The sequence below is a fragment of the Suncus etruscus genome, chromosome 6 (assembly GCF_024139225.1).
Source record: "Suncus etruscus isolate mSunEtr1 chromosome 6, mSunEtr1.pri.cur, whole genome shotgun sequence".
NCBI classification, from domain to species: domain Eukaryota; kingdom Metazoa; phylum Chordata; class Mammalia; order Eulipotyphla; family Soricidae; genus Suncus; species Suncus etruscus.
The window spans coordinates 776,872-796,135 of NC_064853.1; the positions used below are offsets into that span (position 1 = coordinate 776,872).

Below are 19,264 nucleotides of genomic sequence, written 5' to 3' on the forward strand. Positions count from 1 at the left end.
CACACCCACACGCGCCCGTGTCAGGACCTTCCTGGCTGGTGTCTCTGGCCCAGGGTGACTTCTCAAGTGTAACTCACAGGTTAGAGCCTGACACGCGTACAGCCCCAGCGTGGCTCCTGGGATCTGCCATCAGTCACAGCAGCAATCTCGTGGAAAAACCCAACCTGGGCTTAAAGAAAAGAGGCACTTCCAGTATTTTCTATGGTTTTAACTGTGATGAATAAGTATCTTCTAAACAAAATTAGGTGTATCAAGTGTCTACAAAGGATCCATGCCTTATAGCATTCTTCACTCTGATAAGCGAAAGGACAAGTCTAGAAGAAACCAAAGATGGAACTGTCAAGTCCCGGAATGAAAGGGACGCACACAGCAAGAGACAGGCCATTGGATTGTCGCCGCGTGCAGCCAGCTGTCAGATTGCGGCAAGGATGGTACAACCCTGGTACTGACAGCTGACCTGCTCACCTACATGTAAGTTCGTTACAAAAGTGGTGATCTGCAACTAAATATGATTTGCTGTGACCACTGGAAGATCATCTGACAGCTAGACTGCAAGTTCCTGGCCATAGGCATGTGTGCGTTCACTGCTCCATTCCCTGTCTCTATGCAGGAAGAAGCAATGTAGGCTATGAGGCAGCATGAAGACCGCCCCAGGGAAAGAGCTTTCATGGGGCAGCTAGACCAACACCCAGCTTCAGCAGCCCAAGCTGAGGTGAGTGCTTCTTAGTAAGGCATCCGAGTGTCCAGTCCCTGTCTTGTGGAGGAGTCGCAGACACTACTGGGCTTTCTAGTTCAGCGAGAGGAGGAAGGAAGGAGGCACAGAGGGGAGGAAAGACACCACAGTGGGCGGTAAGCAGGAGAGGTGCCGGGCCACAGCTCACGCTCACTCCAGCCCCTCCCAGCTGTCCGTCAGGTGGCCTCTGCTCGGCCTGCGGATGCCGACCAGCTTCCCTGCCGACCGCAGGCCCCAGCGCGAGCTGCTTCCGGAGCCAGCCAGGCTGGTGTACTTGTTGGAGGCCTTCCCATCTTCTTCCCAGTCCAGCCGGGGAGCACAGTCACTCACAGTGTCACCCACATCCATGGCCACATCTTCAAGAGAAAGTTTCGGAGGCTCCCAACCTTCGATCTCATCTGGCTTCTTGGGCTGTGAACTCTGTTTCAACACCAGATTGTCCCAAAATCCAGGTTTCTTTTCTGCCTTCAATTCTTCTTTTAATCGTAAGTTAGCTCTGTGGAGATCAAAGAGTGCAGTGTTGGTGATTTGTTAGAAGACTAATAAGTCTATGTCAACAGGTTAGCTAAAATGAGGAAAACTGCATGAATGTGTTACAGTCATTTCTCAGTTAGGAGAAATGTCAGACAGGAAGACAGGCCCCTCTGGTCAAGGGGGAGCAAGGCAGGCAGACCTGATTCAGTCGGACAATCCTGGGGGTTCTTCCTGTGTCCAGTCAGGGGCTCCAACGGGGCTGCACAGACGGCCTCCCTGTCCCAGCCTCCCTAGATCAACCTGCCCAAGAGGACCCGGAACCTTGTCCATCATGCACGGGCTTTGTAGACACCCAGCCAAAGGGCACCTACAATTCTCTCGTGCTCACAGGGGCAGCACCTGTCTCCCAAGTCACTCCACTTTCTGGACAAGCCCCCACGGCCCAGTGTTACAGAGACAGGAAGGTGTTCCCGGGGCCCCGAAGCTTACCAGCATCCTTATTGCCACTGGGATCATGTTTAAAACCTTAACTATGCCTGGTCCGATTCCCGAGTGTTTCCGCTAAGCCCTTCCCCCATCAACCCTGTGCCTCTGGGGCTGCTTTTCTCAAGGGCGGCAATCCGGCTGCGACATGCATCAGTGCCAGCTCCAATGCCGAAGGGCCGGGGCTGGCAGAAAGCCTCTTTGCTCAGTTCACCATAGCCATGCCAATGCCCCAATCCTGCAGGAGGCCCACACTCACTTGATGTCGTCCCATCTAAGGGCACAACTGTCACTGTTTCTTCATGAGGCAGAGACACAGGATTGTCACTTCACATGGATCCACGACCCACCCACCGGGACAGGTGACAGGGATAAGGTGAACCATCTGCACTGTGTGAAGAGTCCCACACTTCTCCAGAGACCACCTGAGGATGCCACTTACACTTTAGACTTGGGGGATTTACATCTTTCCAGCAGATGCTGCTCGTCGTCCTTATTAAACAGAGAACTCACTTCCTTCCAGCCTCGGAAACCTGCTCCTTGGCCCTAAAGGGTTAGAAAGAGGTTAAAACTCGGATGCAGCGAAAAAGGAGATCAGTCTGTGTTTCAACAGCCACGAGGGAGGCAGGGTCTGGAACTGGGGAAGCCTGGCCCAGGTCTTGCCCCTCGGCTCCCTCTGAGCACACTGGCTTCACAGCGAGCCTCATCAGCATTTCGACCACCAGCTCCACATGCCATGTGGTCACCACGTCGCATTTCACCCAAGAGGAGGGGCAGGTGTGCGCTAACCCAGCAAGCACCCGTCTGGGCAGGGCCGGGGAGAGGAAGAGCACTTTAGCTCTGAAGCTGAGGATCCTGCACCAAGTTTCTGACAGCACCTGGCACCTGAGACTCAAAGGCGTGCTTGCCAGGAGAGAGGAAGTGAGGGAGGAAGACTTCACACCCTGAAGCACGCAGCCATGCGGCCTATGAGTGTTCATCTTGGTGAGGGGCAGGAGGCTGAGCACAGAGGAGAGCAGAGAGCCGATCTAGCTTCAAAACGTGTGGATAGCTGGGCAAAACTGGATAGTTATATGTAAAAACAAAAGCGCGATCTGATCTCATACTTGGCAGAAAAGTCCGTTCAAAGCGGATCAAAGGCCTTGATCCCCTTGATTCTGCAGGAAACTATAAAGTACCCTGAGGAAAATACAGGTAGAACATTCCAAGATTTGGACCTCAAAGGCATCTTCAGTGATCAATGACTTTAGCATTCAGTGTACAAGACTTTTGCCTTGGGGTCGGAAAGATAGCACAGCGGTAAGGTTTGCCTAGCATGTAGATGACCAGGATGGACGCGGGTTCAATTCCCGGCAACCCATATGGTCCCCAAGCCTGCCAGGAGTAACCACTGAGCACCACCGGGTGTGGTCCCCCCCCCAAAAAAAAAAAGCTTCTGCCTTATTAGTTGATCCCTAAATACTTGACATTTCCTGGATGAAACTGAAAACTAGATTTTCAGATTTTTTTTTCTCTTCGAGTTTGATGCCAGCATTCAATAATGCAAACGGTCTGTGTACATCGACAGATAAATTTGGTGACTGACGGACGACACATCATGCCATCCGCAACCGTGCTCCTTTAGCCAGGTTTAATCTTAGACTGTGTTAAAAGGAAGCACTGTTCAGTGTGTGGAAAGGACCAGGGCACCAACTGGGCAACTGCCTCTTGGAAAGTAAGACTGGGGTTAAGGAATATTTTATTCTCTTTTATTGAGGCCATTGTGATTTGCACAAAGTCCTTCACAGTTGGATTTCAGACAGACAGTGAATCAGGGCCAACCCCACCAGCTGTGTCGACCTCCCTTCACCAACGTTCCCAGAGTGTATCCTACACCACCGCCCTCTGCCCCCTCATCTGACAGTGGAGTTCTTTTTTGGAAAGGGAGAGTCATACCCAGCAGCGCTCAGGGCTTACTCCTGGCTCTACACTCAGAAATCGCTCCTGGCAGGCTTGGGGGGGACCATATGGGATGCCAGGATTCGAACCACTGTCCTTCTGCATTCAAGGCAAATGTCCTACCTCCACGCTATCTCTCTGGCCCCGACAGCAGAATTCTTAATCTAAGATTGAACTCAGGGAAAAAGTGACAGCAAAAACATCATATGAAATAACTGATAGGCTTCTACTCTTCAAGATCTAACTCTGAATATAATTCATAAGGTGCACTCTACATAGTGAATATAGGTAAATATAATGAATCTGGGAACTAAAAGAAGCAGACAACAATATTTCAATGGCTTGAGATTTAATACTTGATTTTTATCATGATAAGCCACACAAAGGAAAGTCAGTAAGGCGGCAACAGAGGAGGGCATGATGAACACCCACCACACCTTAGGGGACGTGGACTTCTCACAGGTAGAGGGAACAAGTTGTAGAGCAGCCAGTCATCCAGACTCAAAGCAGGACTGAAATCAAGCCAAGTACCTTCTCTAAGCACAGTCATGTTAGGACAGGAGCAAAAGCACAGTGGTAGGACATTTGCTTGACATGCTGCTGACCTGGTCCGGACCCAGGCTCAATCCCCAGCATCCCATGTGGTCCTGCAAGCCTGCCAGGAGAGATATTTTTGTTTTGTTTTGTTTTTGCGTCACACCCGGCAGCGCTTCAGAGTTACTCCTGGCTGTGTTCAGAAGTCGCTCCTGGCAGGCACAGGGGCGGGCACCATATGGGATGCCGGGGATTCGAACCACCATCCCTCCTGGGTGGGCTGCTTACAAGACAAACGCCTTACTGCTGTGCTACCTCTCCAGCCCCCAAGGATCGATTTTTGAACACAGAGCCAGGAGTGCTGCCAAGTGTGGCCCAAAAACAAACAAACAAACAAACAAATGACCTCGTGAAACCAGAAACAATGAAAATAAAATAGAACCAAAAGGCAGTACAGAAGATGGCCAGAGCAGGATGTTGAGGAGAACAAACAAGAGTGACAAGCCTTCGCCAAGAAAGAAGAGAAAATCCTAACAAGCAGGATGTGAGGCCAAGGAGAGGCTGCTGGAGCGCATTCTCTGATGCTGGGCCCCTGTTGATACCGGATTACGGGGCTCCCCAGCACCATCAGCCGTGCCTCAGGAGAGAAAATGACAGGGGAGAAGAGTTCGCAGAAATGCAATCGGTAGGAGCCTATTCTACACAACTTTACACATTCACATCGGCTGGAACATCTGAAAGCAGTGAACAGATCCCTAAACGAAGTCCAAGTCCGAGGCGCTCAACAACGTCCCATGCTGAGCCAAGAGGAAACTGAAGAGCTCGGATCAGTGACGAAACGAGGAAATGGAGCCACCGGCAGAGTCTGAGTCTCTCCCACAAAGCACGTCACCGCACTCCGAGTTCTGCCCTCATTGAAGACCTGTTGCCCATCTCTCTGCAGACCTCAGAAGACTTGAGAGAATTCTTCAGAACACATTTTGGTGGGTTTTCTGTGTGAGTTTTTTTGGGTTTTTTTGTTTGTTTGTTTTTGGTTTTTGGGTCACACCTGGCAGCAGTCAGGGGCCACTCCTGGCTCTATGCTCAGAAATCGCTCCTGGCAGGCTCGGGGAACCATATGGATGCCAGGATTCAAACCACCGTCCTTTTGCATGCGAGGCAAACACCCTACCTTCATGATATATCTTCGACCCCGTGGGTTTTTTTGTTTTTGTTTTTGGGTCACATCCAGTGGTCTCAGGGGATACTCCTGGCTCTGCACTCAGAATTGCTCCTGGCAGGCTGGGGGTACTATATGGCATGCCAGAAATCAAACCGGTATACCTCTAGAGTTGGCTGTGTACCAGGCTACCACTGTGCTATTGCTCTGGCCCCTAGAACACATTTTGTTAGAGCAACATTATTCTGATACTGAAACCAGATGAGATCAACACACACACACACACACACACACACACAACTCCGCTAACCCTCCCTGCGGATGTTGGGACTCCCAGGGAACCACCATGATGCTATACTACATAGTTCATGCATGGAGGGCAAGGTATGCACATACCACCTGACGGTCTTATATGTGGCTGACCTGGGTTTGATCCCCGGCATCCCATATGATCCCAAGCCTTCAGGAATAATTTTTTGTTGTTTTGGGGTCCTACCCGACAGCGCTCAGGAGTTACTCCTGGCTCTACGCTCAGAAATCGCTCCTGGCAGGCTCGAGTGACCATATGGGATGCCAGGATTCAAACCACCATTCTTCTGCATGCAAGGCAAACACCTACCTCCATGCTATCTCTCCGGTCCCCTAGGTATAATTTCTGAGTGCAGTCAGGAGTAAGCCCTGAGCACTGCTGGGCAAGGCCTAAGCCCCAACCTGAATAAAGAAGAAACCACATAAGCAGGAGAGGAGCCTGATGCTCCTTTCAGAGATCTAGAACACTGCCACCAAGACTCAGCATAAGCCAATGGGCATGGAAGGAACACTTGTGAGCATGCAAAGCCACCTACAGCAGACACGCTGGCATCGCCCTCCACGGAAAGTGGTCCTTTCCAGAAAGCTCTTTCTCTTAAAATCAAACACTAATCAAGAAGTCTGCTCCTGGGCTTGGAGAGATAGCACAGCAGTGTTTGCCTTGCAAACAGCCGATCCAGGACCTAAGGTGGTTGGTTCGAATCCCAGTGTCCCATATGGTCCCCCGTGCCTGCCAGGAGCTATTTCTGAGCAGACAGCCAGGAGTAACCCCTGAGCACCGCCGGGTGTGGCCCAAAAACCGAAAAAAAAAAGAAGTCTGCTCCTCCACTGTTACTCAAAACAGCACAATACCCAATACAGGGCAGCTGGGCCAGAGGCCAACAGGAAACAACTTGGAACTGCCCATACCTGCAGGTGACATGACACTGCAGGGGACATTAGTGTATCACAGACTACTTTTTTTTTTATTTATTTATTTGGTTTGTTTGGGGGCCATACCCGGCAGCGCTCAGAGATCACTCCTGGCTCTCTGTGCTCATAAATCATTCCTGGCAGGCTCTGGGGACCAGATGTGATGCTGGAAATTGAACCCGGGTACATCCTGGATCGGCCATGTGCAAAGTAAATGGCCTTACCACTGTGCTATCGCTCCGGCCCCTATCACAGACTACTTAAGGATAGCCAGGGATGTGCTCTGATAACCTGCTAAGCAGGTGAAAAAGAAAAGGGATAATACAGCAGAGAGGGCGCTTGCCTTGCAGGCAGCTGACCCAGGTTCAATCCCTGGCACCCAGATGGTCCCGTGATCACTGAATGCAGATCCAGGACTATTCCCTGACCACCACTGGGTATGGCCAAAAAAGAAAAGAAGAGAAAAAGAGACCAGGTAAAAACCCCTAGAGCTGTGCCTTCCAAATGGGGCTCCTTTTATCCTTTTGTAAGATCACTGCTTCCTGACAAAGTCCTACACAGGAAAAAGAAAATCAAGGAAGAGCCCCTAAAAAGGCTGTTTCCCAGACTCAAGACCCCTTCAGTGAGTGATCCAGGCCCTGCAGAATTGTCTGCTTCCTCCTTGGCCAAATGCAGAGGCCCCCTGTCCCTACAGAGTTTCCATCTCCAAATACACAGGGCCCCCACATCTCCTCACAGAGTGAGGGGTCACCACCACACCCCCTGCCCCCCAGAGCAGCCTGAGCTGATTTCCCTGTAGGCTCTGAGAGCAAATGAGAGCAAATGCCGCCCCTTGTCATCACTGACACTGGACACTGGCTGATGAATTCCTCAGGGAACCTGCAGGAGGCCAGGGCTGAGACTCCAAACCCCCAGCCTTGCCCACTTCTCACTTGACCATGTGTCCCTAAAACTTACCTGGGAGGGGCCAGAGAGATAACATGGTAGTAGGGCATTTGCCTTGCATGCGGCAGACCCGGGACAGACTCGGGTTCGATTCCCAGTATCTCACATGGTCCCCTGAGCCTGCCAGGATCAATTTCTGAGCACAGAGCCAGGAGTAAGTAACCCTTGGGTACAGCTGGGTGTGACCCAACAAACAAATAAACAAAACTTCTCTGGGAAAGTTTACAACACGACACCGTATGGCCCTGAAATAGAGATACCTAGATGGTGGTGATATCCAATTTATGTAACCAGCACCAACGGGAACCTTCCTGTCGTCCCATGAACACACGTTTAGCTCACGTGGTCTAACAGGAGCTCAGGCAGAGGCAGAGCAGAGGCAGCCAGCTGCAGACCCACCCCCAACACAGCCCAATCTGCAAGCCCTGAGAGGGCTAATCCCCTAAGTGCATAACTGCTCTGCACAAATCCACATTCCTCGGGCCCAACCACTAATCCTCAGGATGGCCGCTCACTTTGGAGGCCTCAAGGGGCCTGGGAAGGGTGTGATTCTGAGTTTCTGAGCATTGTGGTCCTTCAGGACTGATTTTGCCCTCCAAATCCCAGCCTACAAAGGGGTAGGGGGGTGGCAGGGGCCTCCCAAGGGTGTTAGGGTCTTTGGGAGAGACCCTGGGAGCACAGGAGGGGCTGGCCCCCACTACACAGAACCAGGCAGACTGAGGCCAAGCTGCTGAGTTTCTCTCCAGTCACTAAAGAACTAGCAATAGCGCAAAGAACAAAGCAATAGCACAGCGGTAGGTCGTTTGCCTTGTATGTGGCTGATCCAGGATGGGACCTAGGTTCAATCCCCGGCATCCCATATAGTCCCCTGAGCCAGCCAGGAGCCATTTCTGAGCACGGAGCCAGGAGAGTGCCGCTGGATGTGGCCAAAAAACAAAACGAAAAAGAACTAGGAGAGCAATTCCCAGCAAGGAGACACAGCCCACTCCTTAGACAACCAAACTTCAAAACCCTTTCTGTCTACAGCGAAGACACCAAACTGATCTCCGGCCGCTGCAATGGGACACGAGCTCTGCAGGATAACCCATAGTTGAGGAGTAACCAACCAATTCTCTGGCTCAGCTGGCTTGTAAAGCGAGCGCCCGCACCATCGACTGCTCCAAGGCGGCCAGGGGGCCTTGGGACCACCACACCCACCGGGACGCAACACAGGTTGGGACCCGGGACCACACCACGCTCGCTCAGTTACTTGTACCACCAGCACAGGACCTACGACACTCCTCGAGGAGTCACTGCATCCCACAAGGGACCTGGGTCCCCACGACAGACATGCTGAGGTGTTACTCAGCAGGTACAAGAAATCGCCTCCAGCACCCTGCCATCTCCTCCTTCCACTTCCTCCCACTAGGCCCTTTCCAACCACCCTCGAAGAGGGAAACTTTTCCTTCTGAGCCAGGGAGCGTCATTCTGCGGAGGATCCTGGCACCCACCCATGACCAACTCCAGGACACTCTGGAAAAACGACACTATAGGGCGCAACAGGAACAAGAAGTAGTCAGTGGAGTCAGGTGGGCAGCGGGGGTGGGGGGTGGGGGCAGCGAGAGCAGTGAGGCAGGGCACCCCTGGTGGGAACTGGCATGGGAGCCTGCGTCATCTGTCATCAGACCTGCAAACCCACAGCGGGGACACCCCTAGGGGACCACTGGGGGATGCAGCATGAGCATCTCCCCCAACCTGGAGTGTCAGTGTGGGAAGGCTCTATGGGGCCCACTTTGAAACGGGCAGGAGCAATAGTACAGGAGCAAGGTGCTTGCCATGCATGTGGCAGGCCAAGGCTCAATTCCCAGCACCCCACATGGTTCCCCAAGCACCAACCACCAAGAGTGATTCCAAGCACAGAGCACCACCAAGTATGGTCCCAAAACAAAAAACAAGAAGGTAACAAATGATCCAGTAAGACACACAAATAGGAATAGGGTAAAGTCCTGAAAGTCTAACAAGAACAACGAAATGGGGCCAGTGATAGCACAGCAGTAGGGCATTTGCCTTGCATGCGGCCGACCCGGGACAGACTCAGGTTCGATTCCCAGCATCTCATATGGTCCCCTGAGCCTGCCAGGACCAATTTCTGAGCACAGAGCCAGGAATAAAGAGTGCCGCTGGGTGTGGCCCAACAAACAAACAAACAAACAAAATACATCTCTGGGAAGTTTTTTTTTTTTTTTTTTTTTTTGGTTTTTGGGCCACACCCTGTGACGCTCAGGGGTTACTCCTGGCTATGCGCTCAGAAGTTGCTCCTGGCTTCTTGGGGGACCATATGGGACGCCGGGGGATCGAACCGAGGTCCGTCCTAGGCTAGCGCAGGCAAGGCAGGAACCTTACCTCCAGCGCCACCACCCGGCCCCATCCCTGGGAAGTTTTGTGGCCCAAAAACAAAAGAACAATTAAATGTACTCTAAAAATTCAGTAAGTGAAAATTCCAAATTGTGAAATATGGAAATAGAACAGAACTTCATATTCTCCAGATGAACTCAAAAGAATAAAATGGAAAACTCCATAAAGCCCAAAACATAGGTATACTACATTGGCTACTAAAGAGGAGGAAAAGGATAACACAGTTTAATGAATATAGGACAAGTGGCATCTATTGTCAGAGAGGAAAAAAAAGTTAAATCTTTATCTTCAAAACACAGTACAATCAAATTCCAGGAGAATAAAAGAAATGGTGGGAACCAAGATTCCGATGTCAAGGAAGGAAATGCCTTTCTAAGCAAAAAAAGGTCGGAAGAAAAAAGAGGGAAAAAATTGCCAGTTCAAAGGCTTTTAAAGGAATCAGTTTTTGATCTTTTATTTTAAAATAAACTCAGTTTTGAAAATCATGCGCATTTATGACAGATCAAATATAGGGGTATAAAGTTAATTTTTTGTTTGTATTTTGGGTCATAGCCGGCAGTGTTCAGGGGTTCCTCCTGGCTCTGCTCTCAGAAATCGCTCCTGGCAGGCTCAGGGGACCATATGGGATGCCGGGAATCTGAAGCACCGTCTGTCCTGGGTCAGCAGCATGCAAGGCAAATGCCCTACCTCTGTGCTATCTCTCAAGCCCCTAATTTTTAATTGAAAATCACCCCAAGATACACAGGTACAAAGCTGTTCAGGGTTGAATTTCAGTCATACAATTCTCCAACACCTTCCCTTCACCAATATGATTACAGTACAGTACGTTTCTAACCTCAGTCCCTGCTTCCTGGCAAAAAAGGTCCCTAAAACATTGGGGACTTAAGTCTCTTGAGTGCAAATGCCCCCAGAGTGGGTAGCAGAAGTTTAGAAGCACCCCGGAGAGCTGAAGTCTGTGGGGCCACACACCCAGGACTGGAGCTGGCCCTCGACATCTAGGGACGGATGGACAGGGACACACACACACACACCAGGTGCTGGAGCAGGCCCTCGAATGGACACAGACACAGACACACACACACACACACACACCAGGTGCTGGAGCAGGCCCTCGGGTGGACACAGACACACACACAAACACACACACACACACACACACACACACCAGGTGCTGGAGCAGGCCCTCGGATGGACACAGACACAGACACAGACAGACAGACAGACACACACACACACACACACACACACACACCAGGTGCTGGAGCAGGCCCTCGGATGAACACAGACATACACACACACACAGACACACACACACACACAGCAGGTGCTGGGGCAGGTGCCAGAAAACAGACCACAGAAGGCACTCGTTCCTGAGGACAGCATGACGGGCTGGCCCCCAGCCAGGTGCTGTGCCATGCAGGTTTCTGCTGCTCTGTGCAATGTGCGTGTCCAGCACACACCTCTGCCCAGTTCCAGAGCCAGGCGGAGCCGCAGTGCAGGAGGGCTGTGTACAGGCCGGTCCCAGTCACAGGTTCGAGCACCCGGTGAAGCCTGGCCTGTGAAGCAGAAGGGGCGCCCCTCCCACTGTAGACCCTTCCTGCAGTCAGAGCTCCAGCCATCAAGGGGCTCCTGTCACCACTTAAACGAGACGGACCAACACTGCCACCATGTCTGGGGGACACATGCAGGCCCACAAAGGCGGCCCCATCACACAGCAGGTTCACTACTCACTTCCCTGCAGCCCTGACACAGGAAGAACCGCTGGACCCCAACCCACTGATGTCCCACCTGCCTCCAGGAGCCTCCAAGCTTCTCATCAAAGCTTCTGAAGCTGGGGCCGGACAGATAGCACAGCTGTAAGTTTGCCTTGCACATGGCCAATCCAGGACAGAAGGTGGTTCGAATCCCGGCATCCACTATGGTCCCCCTGCCTGCCAGGAACAATTTCTTAGCAGAGTCAGGAGTAACCCCTGAGTGCCGCCGGGTGTGACTCAAAAACAACAACAAAATCTTCTGGAGCAGAGGTCAGCTCACCTGATGACCCAAGACCCATGTGATGAATGACCAGGCACTGAAGCACAACAGCTTGTCCTTATTTCCATGGGGCTCCCTGTGCATCACCTCGCCCCCAAGACAAGAGTGAGACATGGATAGAGTGCCCCCGGCAGACCCAACAGAGGTCACTGCGGGGCCCAAAACTGCCCCAAGTGAGGCCTAAGAGGAGGGACCAGGGGTACGTGTCCTGGTTCCAAGTGGAAGCTTAATCCCAAGCGAGGAGTGCTGACTCACGGCCTTCCTGTCCTGGGCGGTGAGCTTCCGCCCACTGACCCAGGAAGGAAGAGAAGACTGAGCCACGGGCTGACACGAATGCGCAAGATCCCAATGAAATGGACTGGCACTGCTAAGCTGATCAGCAGAGCTTCACTGCACTGCAGGTGACGGTCGCAGAGCTCGGGCCTGCGAGGCGCGCAGTCCACCTGACTCATGACTGCAGTCTGGAAGAGCCAGCAGAGCCAGGGGTTCGTTTGCCCACAATTCCAGGTGCAGGAGGGGCCAGCATGACCCTGCATGGAGCCGCCTGAGCTAGCGAGGGTCCAACTCAGGAAGCACCAGCTGTCCTGAGCCTGGCTGTCCTGACACAGGGCAAGAGGGTGTCAGGAGACCAGCGGGGGAGACTCGGGCTCCAGTCGGAAAGCGTCCATCTCCAGCTGCTTTGTGTCTGGCCGGCAGACAACGGCAGTGTGCCCTTACCCCTGGTCCGGTTTCCCTGAGGAAAAGCTGGCCTGGATGAAAGCGGACGAGGTGCTCTGGCTTGTCACCGGAGTCGACATCCAGGTTGAACAGTCTGCGTTTCCAGGACTGTGGTTTATGGATCTCGAATGTGAAAAGCCACTCAGGGTCATTCGTGGAAGGAACAAAAAGCAAAACCATGCATGACACTTTCTTCCAGCAGACCCGATTGACAGCATTACCACACCAGGCAGGGGTGCAAAGAAACCTGGGGGGGTTTAGGGGGCACCAGGATCTCTATCAACATTTATCAACTCGAGGAAAATGTCACTGCTGAGTTGTAGTTGTAAGAGACACAGGAAATGAGGCTTCTAATCATCTACTGGGTAGTTTTCTAAAGGTGCATTTTATCTTCCTGAGCTTAGAGCAAATAAGAAACTTTGTCTTTTTATTCACTCTATTTTATTTTGGTGTTTGAGCCACATCCCACCGCTCAGGGTTACTCCTGGCAGGCTTGGGGGCGGGGGGAACCATATCAGATGCTGGGGATAGAACCCAGGTCTGTCCTGGATCGTCTGCATGCAAGGCAAATAAATGCCCTACTCCTGTGCTATCTCTCCAGCCCTTACTCACTCTTTTCTACCCCACCCCCAGTAACAATCTCAACCCAGGACCTACATTGGTTAAAATCCCGGCATCTGTCCCCTGAGCCTGCCAGGAGCAATTTCTGAGCATAGAACCAGGAGGAATCCCTGTGCACCGCCGGGTGTGACCCAATAATAAAATTAAATCAAATTAAAAACAAAAACAAGGGAAGGCGCACGAACTCCAGTAGAAGTGTTCACAGTGGGAAACTAACACTTATCCTGAACATGCAAGATTTAGTCATAACAAAGGTTTCAAGAAAGACTGCATCAGGGGCCGGTGAGATGGCATGGAGGGCATTTGCCCTGCAGGCAGAAGGATGGTGGTTTGAATCCCGGCAGCCCATATGGTCCCCTGAGCCTGCCAGGAGCAATTTCTGAGCATAGAGCCAGGAGTAACCCCTGAGTGCTGCCCGGTGTGACCCAGAAAACAAAACAAAACAAAACAAAACAAAACAAAACAAAAAAAAAACTACATCAAAAGTGTAACAAAGGAGGCCAAGCAATAGAACAGAGGGGAGGGCACTTGCCTTATATGTGGTGACCTGGGTTCGATCCCCTACATGCCAGATGGTCACCTGAGCCCACCAGGAGTGATTTCTCAGCACAAAGCCAGAAAAAATCCCTGAGCACCACCAGGTGTGGCCCAAAAACAACAACAACAAAACACCATAACAAAACCTCCCACTGGAAATAAATAAATGCTAAACAGCAAATGTTCGGAAACCTGATAATCACAGGGGCTTTTTTTTGTTTTATGACCACACTTGGTGGTGCTCAGGGGTTACTCCTGGCTCACAAGAACTCGGGTCGGCTGCGTGTAAGGCAAACACCCTCCCCCCACACAATGCAGTCGCTCTGGCCTCAATATCACAGTTCTTTCACTGAACATCACAGAAATCACAACTTAGAGTTCTCTTGCTGATAATGATTAATGATTCACTTTCACTTTATAAATGTCATCTTTTTATATAAACCATGTATATTCATAAAAATAAAGGCAGTAGCCTGAAGCAGCTCAGAGAATTTACTTTTCTTTTTTTTTTTTTTTTTTTTTTGGTTTTTGGGCCACACTCCGTGACGCTCAGGGGTTACTCCTGGCTTGGAGGACCATAGGGGATGCTGGGGGAACCCTAGCATCCCAGATAGTCTCCTGAGCCAGGAGTAACCTCTGAGCACCTCCGGATGTGACCCAAAACAAACAAACAGAAAAATCCGAAGAACTCAGGTTGGCCATGTACAAGGCAAACAAGTCCACAAAGTGCTATGGCTTCACCCCAGGGCATTAAATTTTAGATAAGACCAAAGATAAAGAAAAAGAGCTAACTGATAAGTAGGCCTTCATTAAAATTTTTTTTTAATTTCTCTATAAACAGGAGACTCAGAAGACAAGCTTGGATTAGGAGAAAATACTTGAAAAAGAGATACACCTGATAAGAACTGTTTTTCCAAAACAAAGAAAAAAACTCTTGAAACCCAATTTAAGTAAAACATTAACTTTAAAAACAAGACAAAGGGGCCAGAGAGATAGCTAGCACAGGGGCAGGGCATTTGCCTTGCACGCAGCCGACCCAGGACTGGCGGTGGTTCAAATCCTGGCATCTGTCTGATCCCCCGAGCCTGCCAGGAGTGATTTCTGAGCACAGAGCCAGGAGGAACCTGAGCACCACCTGGTGTGGCACAAAACCAATAAATAAATAAATAAATAAACAAATAAATAAATAAATAAGGACAAAAATTAAACAGACAAGATACATGATGGAACATAAGCACACAGACGCTCTTCCTATGCCACGGGGAGGAGTGAATCGCAATAACATTCAGCCCTCAGACTCACTAGAACCCAGAACAGGACCGAGCAGGTGCTGACCGGGCTCCGCAGCAGGAGCTGCCCCTCGGGAGCAGGGCCGGGTGGGTGGCTCTGGCGACACGAGAGACCCAAGCGCTGAGCTGTGCCACCACAAGGTGCCTGTCAGATGGAGCAAGGAGGCCGATTTTGGGAGGAAGAGGCAGAGGGGAAAGGCCAAGCACTGCGTGATTTCACTTACGTGAGCCACTTAAGGAAATGAGATTGAGAAACAGATAAAATAAGCCAATAAGCGATGAAAAAAAGAAAACAACTGAGCTGAGGGCAAAAGTGCGAGGGAGGGAATAAGTGAATGAGTGCTAGGTTTTGTTCTTAGAATAAAACAGGTTTCATAAAATTAAACTGTCGCTAGAAGATTCAATAATTAGGCTCCAGAGTGACCACAGAGGTGAGTAAGGGGAGAGAGAGAGAGAGAGAGAGAGAGAGAGAGAGAGAGAGAGAGAGAGAGAGAGAGAGAGAGAGAGAGGAGAGAGGGAGGAGAGAGAGAGAGAGAGAGAGAGAGAGAGAGAGAGAGAGAGAGGAGAGAGGAGAGAGGGAGGAGAGAGAGAGAGAGAGAGAGGAGAGAGGAGAGAGGGAGGAGAGAGGGGAGAGGAGGGAGAGAGGGGAGAGAGATGAGAGAGAGGAGAGAGGGAGGAGAGAGAGAGAGAGAGGGAGAGAGAGAGAGAGAGAGAGAGAGAAAGAGGAGAGAGGGAGGAGAGAGGGAGGAGAGAGGGGAGAGGAGGGAGAGAGGAGAGAGAGATGAGAGAGAGGAGAGAGGGAGGAGAGAGAGAGAGAGAGGGAGAGAGGGAGAGAGAGAGAGAGAGAGAGAGAGAGAGAGAGGAGAGAGGGAGGAGAGAGAGAGAGAGAGAGGAGAGAGAGATCTGAGAGAGAGAGAGAGAGAGGAGCGAGTGAGAGGGTGAGAGAGAGCGAGAGAGAGTGAAAGAGGAGAGAGGGAGGAGAGAGGGAGGAGAGAGGGAGGAGAGAGGGAGGAGAGAGGGAGGAGAGAGGGGAGAGGAGGGAGAGAGGGGAGAGAGATGAGAGAGAGGAGAGAGGGAGGAGAGAGGGGAGAGGAGGGAGAGAGGAGAGAGAGATGAGAGAGAGGAGGGAGAGAGGAGAGAGAGATGAGAGAGAGGAGAGAGGGAGGAGAGAGGGAGGAGAGAGGGGAGAGGAGGGAGAGAGGAGAGAGAGATGAGAGAGAGGAGAGAGGAGGAGGGAGTAGAGAAGGGAGAGAGAGAGGAGGGAGAGAGGAGAGAGAAATACAGACAGAAGTGGAGATGAAACAGAGAAAGACAGACACAGGAATGAGAGGGAGGGAGGGAGGGAGAGAGAGAGACAGAGACAGAGAGAGAGGAGAGCGAGCGCGCAGAGCAGCAGGGCGTTTGCCGTGCACGCAGCGGGTCGAGGCCGGAGGGCGGTTCGAGCCGCAGCCCCCCGCGGGGTTCCCGGGGCCGGAGGGACCCCGAGCGCGGGGGGCGCCTTAGGACGAGGGGCCGTCCCGGGGTCGCCCCGGCCGCTCGCCTCGCGCTGCCCTCGGCCGCTTCCAGGGCCCGGAGCGCGCAGGCCCGTGCGGGGCGGGGAGCGTCGGAGGACGGCAGCCACCTCGCCCTCGGGGTCGGGGCCGGGGTCGGGCCCGGGCGCAGCCGAGAAGAGCCGAGCGGAGCCAAGAGCCGAGCCGACCGACCGACCGACGAGGCCTGCCGGGCCCGGGCGCAGGTGGAGCCGGAGCCGGAGCCGGAGCCGGAGCCCGCGCCCGCCCCGCGCCCCCCGGCCGCGCTCACCTGCGCCGCCGCCGCCGCCGCCCCCGCCGCGCCGCCCGCCGCCGGACACTCGGCCCGCGGCGCGTCGTCCTCCTCCGGGGCCTCGTCCAGCAGCACCCGGCTCCGGCCCAGCTTCCACATCCCGCCGCCGCCAACGCCGCCGCCGCCACTCGCGACCCCGCGCCGCGCCGCCGACCAAGCGCCCGACGCGCCGGGGGGCGGGGCGCCCCGCGGGCCCCGCCCCCGCAGGCAGGCCCGCCTATCGGGGCCGCCGCCTCCCCGGCGCCACGCCCCCTCCGCGCCGCGACGCCCTCCTGGGCCGCGGCGCGGGCGCTCTCGACCGCCGGCCCCGCCCCTCGCGCCTCGGAGGCCCCGCCCCCGCGCCCCTGGCCGCCGGGCCACGCCCCCGCGCCGCCCTCCACCGGCCGCGACTCTCTCAGGCCACGGCCGCGCGGCGATCTCCGCCAGGCTCCGCCCCTCCAGCCCTCTCCCAGCCAATGGCCGCGGCTCTCGCCTCCCGGCCCCGCCTCCGCCTGCCAGCCCCGCCTCCGGGCCAGGCTCCGCCCCGCGCCCCGCCTCTCCCGGCACGCCCGCCTCGCGCTCCGGAGTCCCCGGCAAGTCCCGGGGCCGAGCCCGGAGCGCTCCGCGGCCCCGTCGACGGAGAGGGGCCGCCTTGGGGCTCTCGGCTGACCCAAGACCGCGTCGGCCCGCACTCGGCTGGCCCTGCACGGCCCCGGGTTCCAGCTCGGGCCTCCCGCAGGCTCCCCGAGGACGCCCCGAGCCCCAAGGCTGTGGAAAGGAGCCAACCAAGAGGCGGCTCCGGCTCCGGCTCCGGCTTCCGACCCGGCCGAGAGCACAGTGGGGTTCGCTCTGCATCTGACACACACGCCTTTAGGGACCTTTCGGGGGCGCCCCGGGGGCGCTCAGGGCCTCCGCCCGGCAGGCTGGGGGACCCAGGGGAGGCCGGGCTGCGAACCACCATCCGCCCCGGTTCGGTTCGGTCCGGCTACGTGCCCGGTAAAACGCCCGGCCTGCGCGGCGCTATCTCTCCGGCCCCTGAGGGGACGCGACCCACCGAAAATCAGAAAAGAGATCAAGAAAAGCATTCTAGACCTCCGGGGATTAGAACCCTGCTGCAATCCCTCCCCGATCAGGCCCCGAGCCGGCCTCAGCTGGACACACAGACCGGGAGTAGCCTGCGGACAGGAGAGCAGAGCTGGGGGTCCCGTGCGGGCCAGCACTGACCCAAGACACACAGCCACCCTTTGGCCGAGTCAAGCCAGAAGCCTTGGAGCCGAGCGAGATCAGGACCCGACACAGCGCGCCCGGGGCCACGCTGGACGGCCACAGATGCCCCGAGCTGGGCCTTGGCTTTCCAGGCGCACACCCACTCTCTGTGCTTTCAGGTCGCCCTTGCGGGTTCAGCTGTGCCCCCTGAACTCAGGGCTGGCTGTCAGTCGAGCCGCAGCCCCAAATCAAACTCTGCAGCACTGCAACAAGCACTTCTCCCCTCGAGGGGTGGCGAGGAGGCAGCACGCAGCACCTGACTGAGACTGAGACCGCCACGGGGTCGGACCGCAGGTGGCCTTCCTTGGGAGCGTGGGGCTCTGGAAGCAATCGCTGTCTGAATGTGTGTGTGGCCCTGGGAGCCAGACCTCATCTGTGCAAGGCTCTACCACTCAGCCATATCCTCATCCCTGTTACCTCAGTTTTAAAAAAAAATGTGAATGTGCTGGGGTCCAGGACAATAGTAGAGGGGTTCTGCAGTTTCCCCATTTTTGTGTGTTTGTTTGTTTGTTTTTGGCCCACACCAAGGGAGCCTCGGGGGTTACTCCTAGCTATGTGCTCAGAAATCGCCCCTGGCTTGGGGGACCGTATGGGATGCCCGGGGATCAAAACACCATTTGTCCTAGGTTAGCACAGGCAAGGTACATGCCCTACAGCTTGTGCCACCACTCGGCCCCATGGAGTTTCCCTTTGCGTTTTTTGGGTCTCACCCGGCAGTGCTCACGGATTACTCCTGGCTCTGCACTCAGATATCGCTCCTGGCAGGCTTAAGGAACCATATGGGATGCCAAGGAGCAAATCACTGCCCGTCCTGGGTCGGCTGCATGCAAAGCAAATGCCCAACCTTTGTGCTAACTCTCTGGCCCCTCCCTTTGTATTCGATGGACTTGATTTCATCCCAAGCACCACATGCCCCTAAATACTATACTGCCTGGAATGACCCCTGAACGTAGAACCAGGAATAGCCCCAGAGCACCACCCAAGTCTTTGGGGGCCTCATCAAAAGAAACACATTTGTTACTTCATAAAGTACAAGTCATTTGCCACTGCAACAGGTATCAATAGCAAGTTTAAGAAATACATGTTTTTCATGTTAGAAAACCTTACAGGAGCATACTT

General features: G+C 53.9%; 1 protein-coding gene across 1 annotated transcript; it reads right to left on the reverse strand.

The window, feature by feature from the left end:
- Nucleotides 1-491: 491 nt before the first annotated feature.
- On the reverse strand, nt 492-17,019 carry TDRP (testis development related protein). Its single transcript, XM_049774543.1, has 3 exons — nt 16,874-17,019; nt 2,133-2,236; nt 492-1,229 (listed from the first exon to the last, which is right to left on the reverse strand). The coding sequence occupies exons 1-3, from the start codon at nt 16,997-16,999 to the stop codon at nt 884-886; spliced, it is 576 nt and encodes a 191-aa protein (XP_049630500.1). The 5' UTR covers nt 17,000-17,019; the 3' UTR covers nt 492-883.
- Between the last annotated feature and the right edge of the window lie 2,245 nt (nt 17,020-19,264).

What these genes read in the sequence shown, in the direction of transcription:
- TDRP (XM_049774543.1), bottom strand. Translation starts at nt 16,999, where the DNA reads ATGTGGAAGCTGGGCCGGAGCCGGGTGCTGCTGGACGAGGCCCCGGAG. An exon ending in CGGCGGCGGCGCAGGTGAGC is followed by an intron (nt 2,237 to 16,873) that starts GCGGCCGGGGGG and finishes CTAACCCTTTAG; the next exon opens with GGCCAAGGAGCAGGTTTCCG. An exon ending in AAATCCCCCAAGTCTAAAGT is followed by an intron (nt 1,230 to 2,132) that starts GTAAGTGGCATC and finishes TGATCTCCACAG; the next exon opens with AGCTAACTTACGATTAAAAG.